This window comes from Hemiscyllium ocellatum, chromosome 8, assembly GCF_020745735.1.
Source record: "Hemiscyllium ocellatum isolate sHemOce1 chromosome 8, sHemOce1.pat.X.cur, whole genome shotgun sequence".
NCBI lineage: Eukaryota > Metazoa > Chordata > Chondrichthyes > Orectolobiformes > Hemiscylliidae > Hemiscyllium > Hemiscyllium ocellatum.
In genome coordinates this window covers 102984582-102997193 of record NC_083408.1, presented here as the reverse complement: position 1 = coordinate 102997193, position 12612 = coordinate 102984582, and the positions used below count along the sequence as shown (strand labels likewise).

General features: G+C 44.0%; 1 protein-coding gene across 1 annotated transcript in view; it reads right to left on the bottom strand.

The window, feature by feature from the left end:
• Positions 1-1916: 1916 nt before the first annotated feature.
• Positions 1917-12612, bottom strand: part of syndig1l (synapse differentiation inducing 1-like) — a 226750-nt gene continuing 216054 nt past the window's right edge. Inside the window, exon 3 of the mRNA XM_060828566.1 lies at positions 1917-2200. Coding sequence (XP_060684549.1) covers positions 2042-2200 — 159 coding nt within the window. The 3' untranslated portion in view covers positions 1917-2041. The remainder of the gene's footprint in view (positions 2201-12612) is intronic.

Below are 12612 nucleotides of genomic sequence, written 5' to 3'. Positions count from 1 at the left end.
TGCCAGGGGAGGTGGTGGAACCAGACACAAAAGCAGCATTCAAGAAGCACTTGGACAGATACAAGACTAGGAAGGGAATGGAGGGATACGGGATCCTGTAAGTGAAAACTGTTTTACTATGGAAGGGCAAAAATATGTCAGTGCAGGCTTGAAGGGTCAAAGGACCTGTTCCTGTGCTATATTGTTCTTTGTTCTTTCTCATGTCTTTGAATTCTGTTAGCCCTTATCTTAAAACAATGACCACTCATTCTTCTAACCAATGTTAAGTGCATTATTTTTCAATCTCATTACAGTAGCACCTCGACTTATGGACTTAATCCATTCCAGGACCCGGTTAGTAAACTGAAAAGTTCGCGAACTGAATCAATGTTTCCCATTGTTCGGATAGCGGAAGAATGCTTGGACGGCTGTTCACAGCACACGCTCCAAAGACGAACTGAATGAGATCACGCGGGGCCCGAGAGCTTTTGCGTTCAAAGCTTGCATAGCAAAGCAGAACAATGAAACCACGTGGTCGCACACGGGCGTTTTGCGTTCGTACCTTCGTTTGTACCTTGAATTTCATATGCACATTGAAGCAAAATTTTACGTACAATCCTGTTCGTAAACCGATTTGTTCGTGAATGGGGTCGTTCGTATGTCGAGGTGCGACCGTATATTGTCTTTCCTTTTGGACGAAATGTACTTTTCCCTTTGATGTAGTAAAATGAACTATTCCTTTTTGTGCTGAAGCTCTCATAGCTCCTGATGGTAAGAATGGAATGGATTTGGGATTTATAAGCTCAACTCCAAACTTTATCTGGTGGAATCCTTGTTAATGCTCTCATCATTGTGTCTGTTGACATTTCACCGACTCTCAGCTTCTTGGTAAAGCTGATGTTGATGTTAAGCAAATGTCAGAAAGGACCAATATAACCCAGCTAAACCGTACTCCTTTCTCATTAACTCACACCAATCAAAAGAAAACAAAGCTTCAAATACAGAGGGATCCACAGACTGTGGTGATGGGTTACTATGCGATTTCAAGTGGAGGGGAACTAAATAGGAACTTAAGAACTAGGTAAACCCAATCAGTGTCCATGATGGGGAAGGAATGATGAATGGTGAAACAGATATTTCTTATTAGCTCGACCCTGAAGGTCACAAAATGGTGTACTCGCGGTTTGTCATGTCTGAGTGTTTGATGTGTAGGCTGATAATAGTCAAGGCATGATATTAGCTTTGGATGAAATCAGATTTCAGTTTTAAAAAGTCACATTTAATTTTCAGAATATTTTTGACTTCCACAAAATAAAACAGTATGATTGTACATTTATTATGGGATCCAGGCCTTTTTATGTCACACAGCATTTCGAACAGACCGAGCATAATCAAAGAGGTAGCCTTTATGACACAGCTACATTAACATTAAACAGCTAATTATGGCATAATTGGCTTACTGAGAGATAATGACCCAGGGCATAGTTTGCTTAGCAACAGCAAATGGCCTATTTCCATAACATTGGCTTATCCACTCTTGCCCTAGACCAGTTATTTACATTTGTACAGAATTATTTCCTGTCCCCTCGCCTTAATCTCCTTCTGCTTTGGCATTTTCTGCTCTTCCTGCTTCCTTTAAGCCATCGGAATAGGGAAGATGAGGCCACCTCTTTTCTCCCCCACCTGCAGCACCATCCCCAATTGATTACGTGTTAGCTCAACAGGGTGAGATGGCAATGATAGGGTTTCTCTCAATCCCACTTCCCTTCCATAGTAAAGTGCTCTGTTTCTTCCAAGGCATCTCACATGGCTGTCCGGTCCAGGACTGAGGAGACACTAATGGACTTGAGACTTGGCTACTGTTACCACTCAAAAGCTCCCAGTGCAGAGGTATGAAGCAAGCACCTTAGCCCTCCTCATTACCACATAGCACACATTCCCTACATCCAAAATGGTCATACAATGAAAAATACACACAAGTTACTCAATTAACAGGGCAATAAAATTGGATAATCAAACAGCTGAAGAACCATCACTTTGAAGACCAGTTTGGAGTTCAACACTATACATGTCCTGGCTTTGACAAGTATGCAATGAGTGCCACAATGACCCCCACATACACTCCTGTTCCAATGGTGATTGAGAGTGCTGCTAGGAATAGGGCTCTTCGTGATGCTGAGGTTGCGCGCTGATAGTCTCCTTTCGCAATGGCCTTGCTTGTCTGAAAAACAAGAAGTCATTATTTAGCACCAAAATTAATCACTCTTTTCACGAAGGTCTCAATGCACTCTAGTCCATGGTGGCTGATGGTGTGTTGGTCAGCCAGCACAAAATAGAAGGACGAACTCCAGCTAAACATCTCACACAATCTTTCACGTAAACAATTGATCACATTGTCACTCATGGGTCACTCCAGTTCACACAGCCCCTGACACTGTCCCATCAACCTCACACTGTCAGTATACAATTCACTGGCAGCCACGTCTTGTCTCTTTGACAGGACTTGATGTTGACCTAATTCCAATAATTACAGTCTCCTCCCATCATCCCCTGTTCTGATTCCATCAACAGTTAAATGCGTGGCTACAGGGATGGTGCAGGAGGGAGGGATTCCGGTTTCTGGACAACTGGGGTCCTTTCTGGGGAAGGTGGGACCTCTATAAAAAGGATGGGCTACACCTGAACCTGAGGGGCACCAGTATCCTTGGGAGGAGGTTTGCTAGTGCTCTTTGGGAGGGTTTAAACTAACTCCGCGGGGGCATGGGAACCAGGACTGTAGCTTTAGGGTACAGGACCTTGAGTGTAGGGAGGTTAGGAATAATGCAGCGATCTCTAAGGAGGGTGCCTGTAACCAGAAAGGTGGATTGAAGTGTGTATACTTCAATGCCAGAAGTATAAGGAATAAGGTAGGTGAACTTGCAGCGTGGGTTGGTACCTGGGACTTCGATGTTGTGGCCATTACAGAGACGTGGGTAGAACAGGGACAAGAATGGCTGTTGCACGTTCCAGGGTTCAAATGTTTTAGTAGGATCAGACATGGGGGTAAAAAAGGGGGAGGCGTGGCATTACTTGTCAAAGACAGTATCACAGCAGTGGAATGGACGATGGAAGAGGACTTGCCATCTGAGGTAGTTTGGGCTGAGGTTAGAAATAGGAAAGGTGAGGTCACCCTGTTAGGTGTTTTCTACAGGCCTCCTAATAGTCCTAGAGAAGTAGAGGATAATATTGCGAGGATGATTCAGGAAAAGAGTGAAGGTAGCAGGGTGGTTGTTATGGGGGACTTTAACTTCCCAGATATTGACTGGGAGAGCTATAGCTCGAGTTCATTAGATGGGTCGGTGTTTGTACAATGTGTGCAGGAGGGTTTCCTGACACAATATGTCGACAGGCCAACAAGAGGGGAGGCTATATTGGATTTGGTTCTAGGTAATGAACCAGGCCAGGTGTTAGATTTGGAGGTAGGTGAGCACTTCGGGGACAGTGACCACAACTCGGTGACTTTTACTTTAGTGATGGAGAGGGATAATCGTGCGCCGCAGGGCAAGAGCTATAGCTGGGGGCAGGGAAATTATGATGCTGTGAGGCATGACTTAGGATGTGTGGATTGGAAAAACAGGCTTCAAGAGAAGAACACTAATGAGATGTGGGGATTGTTCAAGGAGCAGCTACTGCGTGTCCTCGATAGGTATGTACCAGTCAGGCATGGTGTAAAGGGCCTTGTGAGGCAGCCGTGGTTTAGTAAGGAATTGGAGTCCCTTGTGAAAGGGAAGAAGGCGGCATATGTAAAGATGAGGCGTGAAGGTTCAGTAGGGGCGATTGAGAGTTATAAGGTAGCCAGGAAGGAGCTAAAGAGGGAGCTAAGAGAAGCGAGAAGGGGACATGAAAAGTCTTTAGCTGGTAAGATTAGGGAAAACCCAAAGGCTTTCTATAGGTATGTCAAGAATAAAAGGATGACTAGGGTCGGTATCGGTCCAGTCAAGGATAGTAGTGGGAAGTTGTGTGTGGAGGCGGAGGAGATTGGAGAGACATTAAATCAGTACTTTTCATCAGTATTCACTCAGGAACAGGACACTGTTGCTGATGTGAATATGGAATCACAAATAATTAGAATGGATGCCCTGGAAATATGCAGGGAAGAGGTTTTGGGAATATTGGAAAGGATGAATATAGATAAGTCTCCTGGGCCTGATGGCATTTACCCCAGGATCCTATGGGAAGCTAGGGAGGAGATAGCAGAGCCATTGGCCTGGATTTTTATGTCGTCATTGTCAACGGGAATAGTACCAGAGGACTGGAGGATAGCAAATGTGGTCCCATTGTTCAAGAAAGGGAGTAGGGATAGCCCTAGTAACTATAGGCCAGTGAGTCTGACTTCAGTGGTGGGCAAAGTCTTAGAGAGAATGGTAAGGGATAAGATTTATGAACATCTGGGTAGGAATAACGTGATCAGGGATAGCCAGCATGGTTTTGTGAAGGGCAGGTCGTGCCTCACAAACCTTGTTGAGTTCTTTGAGAAGGTGACTAAGGAAGTGGATGAGGGTAAAGCAGTAGATGTTGTGTATATGGATTTTAGTAAGGCGTTCGATAAGGTTCCCCATGGTAGGCTAATGCTAAAACTACGGAGGTATGGCATTGAGGATACATTAGAGGTTTGGATTAGGAATTGGCTGGCTGGAAGGAGACAGAGGGTAGTAGTTGATGGATTATGTTCATCTTGGAGCGCAGTTACTAGCGGTGTACCACAAGGATCTGTTTTGGGACCATTGCTTTTTGTTATCTTTATAAATGATCTAGAGGAAGGACTTGAAAGCTGGGTAAGCAAGTTTGCGGATGACACAAAAGTCGGTGGAGTTGTGGATAGTGAGGAAGGAAGTGGTAGGTTACAGCGGGATATAGATAAGTTGCAGAGCTGGGCGGAAATGTGGCAAATGGAATTCAATGTAGCTAAGTGCGAAGTCGTTCACTTTGGTAGGAATAACAAGATGATGGATTACTGGGCTAATGGTAGGCTACTTGGTAGTGTGGATGAGCAGAGGGATCTTGGTGTCCATGTACACAGATCTCTGAAAGTTGCCACCCAGGTAAATAGTGCTGTGAGGAAGGCATATGGTGTACTGGGCTTTATTGGCAGAGGAATTGAGTTCCGGAGTCCTGAGGTCATGTTGCAGTTGTATAAGACTCTGGTGAGGCCTCATCTGGAGTATTGTGTGCAGTTTTGGTCGCCATACTATAGGAAGGATGTGGAAGCTTTAGAACGAGTGCAGAGTAGGTTTACCAGGATGTTGCCTGGAATGGTAGGAAAATCTTATGAGGAAAGGCTGAGGCACTTGGGGCTGTTCTCATTGGAGAAGAGAAGGTTTAGGGGAGATCTGATAGAAGTGTATAAGATGATTAGGGGTTTAGATAGGGTAGATACTAGGAACCTTTTACCGCTAATGGAGTCAGGTGTTACTAGGGGACATAGCTTTAAATTAAGGGGTGGTAGGTATGTGACAGATGTTAGGGGTAGATTCTTCACACAGCGGGTTGTGAGTTCATGGAATGCCCTGCCCGTATCAGTGGTGAACTCTCCTTCTTTATGGTCATTTAAGCGGGCATTGGATAGGCATTTGGAAGTTATTGGGCTAGTATAGGTTAGGTAGGATTCGGTCGGCGCAACATCGAGGGCCGAAGGGCCTGTACTGCGCTGTATCCTTCTATGTTCTATGTAACAGTACCAATAAATAGGCAGGGGGACCAATTCCTTTGGTCACGTATTTGTCAGCTGTTTTAAGCTTCCTTTGTCACTGGATGAATGTTGCCATTTGCACAAAAAACAGTAGCAACATCAAAGTTGGACCCCGATTTATACTTTGGAACAACCTCCCACCTGAAAAAGGCAATGTGCTATTGCTATTTGAAATGGTGACAGGAAATTGCCCCATCATTGTGCTATCTGAACCCAATAGTGACAGGGATATACCCCATCACTGTGCTATCTGAACCCAATAGTGACAGGAATATACCCCATCACTGTGCTATCTGAACCCAATAATGACAGGAATATACCCCATCACTGTGCTATCTGAACCCAAATAGTGACAGGAATATACCCCTTCACTGTGCTAACTGAACCCAATGGTGACAGGAAATTGCCCCATCACTGTGTTATCTGAACCCAGTAGTGACAGAGAATTGCCCCATCATTGTGCTATCTGCACCCAATGGTGATAGGGAATTGCCCCATCATTGTGCTATCTGAACCCAATAATGACAGAGAATTGCTCCATCACTGTGCTATCTGAACCCGATCAGCATCATTTGGTGCATTTCCAGGATTAGTGTGGGGAGCTTCCAGCTCTTGAGAGTGCCTTGTTAAGGCTGAATAAACGGGACTGAAAAGAACCAGGCTTAAAATAAAGTTAACGATTGGAGCACCCAACACCACACACTGTTTGGTAACTGTCAAGATTAGAGAGGTGCTAGAAAAGCACAGCAGGTCAGACAGCATCAGAGGAACAGGAAAATTGATGTTTTCGGCAAAAGCCCTTAATCAGGAAGGACTGATTCCTGATCTAACCTTGGCTCTAATCTCCAGCATCTGCAATAGCCACTTCCACTGTTTGGTAACTGCCAAAGCTACACTATGAGATATTTTCAAAGAAACACTTCCAAGGTCTGGTCTTTATTGGACTCAGCATTACTGCTCATGTAAAACCAGCCAGGTCGATATTAATTGTATTTATCGCTGCCTATTATAGTCCCTCTACAGCAGAAAAGCTGCAGGAATCCTTGAAAACAAGAGAAGGTTTGGCAACAGTTGATTTTGGGATAAGAACAGTCCACAGAATCGGAATGTGAAGATCAAAGCTACCAAAGTCTTGGGAGCTGCTTCTGTTCTGCTGATGTAACATTTCCCAGAGCCTGGAAAGGAAGCTTTTGCCAGGGAACAGTCTCTTCTGAGCGAGAGACCTATTGGAGCAATTACAGCTCTGAGCTGTGCAATGCGATCATTGACATCACCTTATCTGTCAACAAAGTGAAGCGAGATTGGAACTTGGAACAGAGTCTATTTTACAGCAAGCAGAGGTGACTTAAACAGCCTTTACACATCATAGAAGGTCAGATCTACATAAACCACAGCAAACATTCCTCATGACTGATACTACAGCATTACCTCCCAATAAAAGATTAACTCTCCAGCAAAATGCACTGAGTAGATGATAGTTATATAAGTTATTTGCACAAATCAATCTAGTCATCTCATTCTGGCCAGGACTGTGTTGCCAATATTTGCAGCCATTTCAAAATGTTTTCTCACTCTAATATCAGTGGTAGAGACAGTCATTTCAACTTTTAAACTTTAAAGATAATTAATGCTTATGTAATTTGCAAATCACAAAGGAAAGAAGCTAACACGAATGTAGAGATTAATTAAATAACACCCTCCCCTTATAAAGCATTGATGGGACATTCTAATGTGAGATGTGAGGACTGTGTCTTTTACTTTTTGCATTTTACAAAAGCTGTGGACCGAAATTAGAAAGAACCATTTTAAAACCATTGTTTGAAAGGCTCGCTGTATATTTTGAAAGCAAGCAACATTGAAGGCTTTATGTGAACAACTGTGAGACTGAGCAGTAATCAAAGTTTGACTTGCAGATGATTTGGAGCCAAGAGAGTTGAACAGATCCAGCTTTTGCTGGCAATGAGAAGCTGATTGGTCTATGGACTAGTGACCAGTTAACAATGACAGAGAGCTTGCTTTCTGCAAACAACTGCATGAATGAATCTCAGGCAATATTCATGATTTGGAGATACCGGTGTTGGACTGGGGTGTACAAAGTTAAAAATCTCACCACAACAGGTTATAGTCTAATAGGTTTATTTGGAAGCATTGGCTTTTGGAGCGATGCTCCTTCATCAGGTGGTTCATCAGGAAGGAGCAGCGTTCTGAAAGCTAGTGCTTCCAAATAAACCTGTAGGATTATAACCTAGTGCTATCAGGCAACAGAACAGCTTGCAGCAAGGAATACATTGCAGAGAGAGAGAGAGAGAGAGAGGTGTTGTGTTCTTCCCCAGATTGGGAGAGGTCTCCCTGTTCTCCGTCATCAGAGCTCACTGTAATACTGAAGAAAATCAGATTATCACTCTGGGAACAGTTGTTATGAGTTCTGACTTTTAACTTATAAATCTGAGACTTGTTATTAATGAGCCGGTCACTCTATGTCTCTTACTGACCAGAGGAGGCGTCTGGGGGAAAGACAACTGAAGCAACATGCTGAAGAGTCTTAAAGATCAATCTGGGGTGTGGTGTGTGTGTGTGTGTGTGTGTGTGTGTTGAATCAAACCACATGGAATCAATGTGGATTTCACCAGCTTCCTCATTTCCCTTCCCCTCACATTATCCAATCTTCCAACTTGGCACCACCCTCTTGAACTGTCCTACCTGTCCATCTTCCTTCCCACCTATGGGCTCCAACCTCCTCTCCAACCTATCACCAATGCCCTCACCTCCATCTACCTATTGCATTCTCAGCTATCTCCTCCACCCCAGCCCCCTCCCATGTATCTCTCTATCCCCTTAGCTCACAAGCCTCATTCCTGATGAAGAGCGTATGCCCCGAAAAGTCGATTCTCCTGCTCCTCGGATGCTGCCTAACTGACTGGCACCACACTCTTCGACTCGCTACTGAGGGCAATGTTCTATTCTCTTTCTCAAAATATTTTATGCAGTTTTTATGTCAACACACAACATGCATAAAAACCTAAAAACACAAAGTTTAGATTGAACGGGCTGAACATTGCTGACCAGAGATGTAAGAGGTCAGTGACCCCATCCTGACCTCATCAGAAACACTATTTTTAAAGGCTGTCTCTCCCTTTGTCTATCTGGAGAAAATATAGATAGCTTAATCTCATCCACCAGTCACTTGTATCGTCAATGGTCAATGAAGATACATACTATCAGCTGCAGTTAATGGCACTTCAGATATTATCAACTGTTCTGATCTCGGTGGAGTACATCACCACATGGCATAGCTGAGGCTGTTAGGTTTCAGATCATTGCTGTTAACATTCAGCCAAACACTGTTTGTCCTTTGATGTTCTAACACCTTTAGAGGATTCCTATGCTTAAAATAATTTATGCCCATGGAGAGTCACAGACGAAAAGTGTGGCACTGGAAAAGTACAGCAGGTCAGGCAGCATCTGAGGAGCACGACAGTCGACATTTTGGGCATAAGCCCTTCATCAGGAATGTACTCCAAGTGAGGTCTAACCAGAGCTTTGAATTCTGTATTGGGCTCTATTACGCCACGCCCCCTCCAATCGATTGGAATCAAGTTTTGTGTTTAACTGTTCAATCCTGACACCGTAGAACAAAGCTCAGAAATGTTCTCCACACTAATACAATTGATTGACAAAATAGAAAAAGAAGATGTGCATTCCTCAGACAGTCCATCAACCTATCGAGGATAGATTTGAGAAAATTGCTGTAATGTTGAAAGATATCACTTGAACATTTCAAACAAACCTACTCTCAAGACTCAGTGCTTTCACAACAGTCTGTCAAGGACCCTATAGTAGGTCTTGTCACAGCAACCCTTGATTAATAGTAGCTGACAGCTCTGAGTTTTCATTCCTCGCGGTAGCTCAGTGGTTAGCACTGCTGCCTCACAGCGCTAGGGAACTGGGTTCAATTCCAGTGTTGGACAACTGTCCGTATGGAGTTTGCACATTTTCCCCGTGTCTGCGTGGGTTTCCTCTGGGTGCTTCAGTTTCCTCCCACAGTCCGAAGATGTCCAGGTTAGGTGAATTGGCCAAAATGTTTGGGAATGTGTGAGTTTGATGCATTAGTCAGGGGAAATGTAAAATCTTCATCTCAGTCCTAAATGATCGGCCTTGGAATTGTGACCTTGTATTGAGATTGTTCAGCCAGGAGAAGCAACCTCTCAGTGTCCACCCTGTCAAGCCCCTTCTGAATTCTACACGGTTCAATATCATCATCTCGCCAAGGAATCAAGGTGCAATTTACTCAGCATCTCATATTGGGGACAAGTCTCACATTCCAATCATCAATCTAGTAAACCTTCACTGTATCAGCATCAAAAAATATCTGCTCCTTTCAAAATTCAGCCATTAATTGTACACTATCCTTGCGTAAGGGCTGTTACAGTGAAGGAGAAAGTGAGGGCTGCAGATGCTGGAGATCAGAGTCAAAAAGTGTGGTGCTGGAAAAGCACAGCTGGTCAGGCAGCATCGAGGAGCAGGAGAGTTGATGTTTCATCGGGAATGTTGAAGAGCTTATGTTCAAAACGTCGATTCTCCTGCTCTTCTGCCTGACTGATTGTGCTCTTCCAGCATCATGCCTTTGACTCTGATCTCCAGTATCTGCAGTCCTCACTTTCTCCTTCACTGTAACAGCCCCTGCTCAAAGGTAGTGTACAATAAATGGCTCAATTTTGAAAAGAGCTGACAAATAGAGATGCCAGCTCAGTACTGTCCTCATGACCTGTCCTACCTGCCAATCTCCCCTCCCATCTATCCGCTCCACCCTCCTCTCTGACCTATCACCTCCATCCCCACCCCCATTCACCTATTGTACTCTCTGCTACCTTCTCCCCAGCCCCAACCCCCCTATCTATCTCTCCACTCTGGAGGCTTCCTGCCTCTATTGCTGATGAAGGGCTTTTGCCTAAAACGTCAATTTTCCTGCACCTTGGATGCTGCCTGACCTGCTGTGCTTTTCCAGCACCACTCTAATCTAAACTCTAGTTTCCAGCATCTGCAGTCCTTACTTTTGCCAAATAGAGATGCCACACAGGCACTAATACTTAAACACAGGAGAACAAGTTAATATGGTGACTGAGGATGTTAAAGGAAGTAGGGGATGACATTGTAGACACCCTAACTATAATCTTTCAGAATTCTGTAGATACTGTCACCAGCCTTTTAAGAAAGGCGAAATAGGAAAACTGGACTGTATCACTGGTCTGGTGTTACAGACCAGTCAGCTTAACATCTGTGGTGGAGCATGGTTGGAGTTTATAATTGACGTTGGGGTAACTGAACACCTTGATAATTTTCAGTTAATAGGAGAGAGCCATTCCTTCATAAACAGGCATGTTACATTAACAACTTACTGATCCTCTGGGTTTCTCCCTGACTCCATTGATTCCTGAAAGATCACCACCGCCGCCTCCACAATCTCTACAGCTATCTCCTTCAGAACTCTGGTGATGTTTATCTGGTCCAGGTGAGTTATCCACCTTCAGACCTTTCAGCATTCATGAAGGGTAGGCCATGTCTGACAAGTCTCATAAATGATCACCACCAATGCCTCTACAATCTCCACAGCTATGTCCTTCAGAACGCTGGTGTCGTCCATCTGGTCCAGGTGAGTTATACACCTTCAGACCTTTCAGCAACCTCTGCACCTATTCCATAGTGATGGCCACCACACTCACCTCTGACCCTGACTCTCTTGAAGTTCTGGTAAGTTGCTGGTGCCTTCCTTCGTGATGCCTGATGCAAAATACCCATTCAGACCCTCCACCATTTCTTTGTTCCCCTTTATACTTCTCTCTCAGCCTCATTTTCCAGCGATCCAATATCCAGTCTTGCCTCTCTCTTAACTTTTAGATATCTAATAAAAACCCTTGCAAAACTCTTTTATATTACTCACTAGTTTCCCCTCAAAATTCTTCCCGCATTATTAGTGTTACATCAACAATGCATACAAGTTCTAATTCAAGCAAACTTCATTCAGAGTCAGTTTCTTGTATCATTGTTCAATCCATAATATAAGTACTTGCTCTGTTGCCTTCTAGGGGTCAGTACAAATCACACTGTTCATATTCCAGCAGGGGCAGTCATCGTTATATCAAACTATAACAGCCAGGGGATATGCAACTGCGCAAATGACCTCTTTATTTTATCAACCTTGTAACAGTGATATTCGCTGAGGCATAGGCTGTAAATTTTAATTCACTGAAATTGCTTTTTAGACAGGGTTATCCTGGATCAGCAATTACGACTCCCCATCTCTGCATCAGGCAGTTATGTGCTTCTGGTGTGCAAGACTAAGGGAGTACAGTTGGAGGTTTGGTCATTTCTGTAAGATTCAGGAACAAGACGCGCTGATTTCAGGAAGCCACAGAATGTCCTGACACTTCTGAAAAGTGTCCTCTGCCTCTCAGTATTGCCCATGAGCAGACCAATGTAGTTACTGTTACTGCTGGCACGAGATGGCTGTTTGAATTTTGAAGCTATGATCAGAAACATTGGAAGAGCATGTAATTCTGTAAGAGTGTCAGAACATTCCAAAACGTACTTTATGGTCCATGACATACTTTTCCAAAGTATAGTCACTGCGACAAAGTGGCAGTGAATTTTTACATGGCGTGATCCCACATGGTCATGGCCAGGTTTGTTTTATTCATTGATGGGATGAGGGCATCACTGGCTTGGCTAGCATTTATTGCCCATCCCCAATTGCCCAGAGGGAAGTTATGAGTCAACTGTATTGCTGTAGGTGTGGAGTCACATGTATGCCCAGACCAGGTAAGGATGACAATTTCCTTCACCATTAATAAGCCAGGTAGGCTTTTCTAACGATCAACAATGGTTTCATGGTCATCATCAGACCTTAA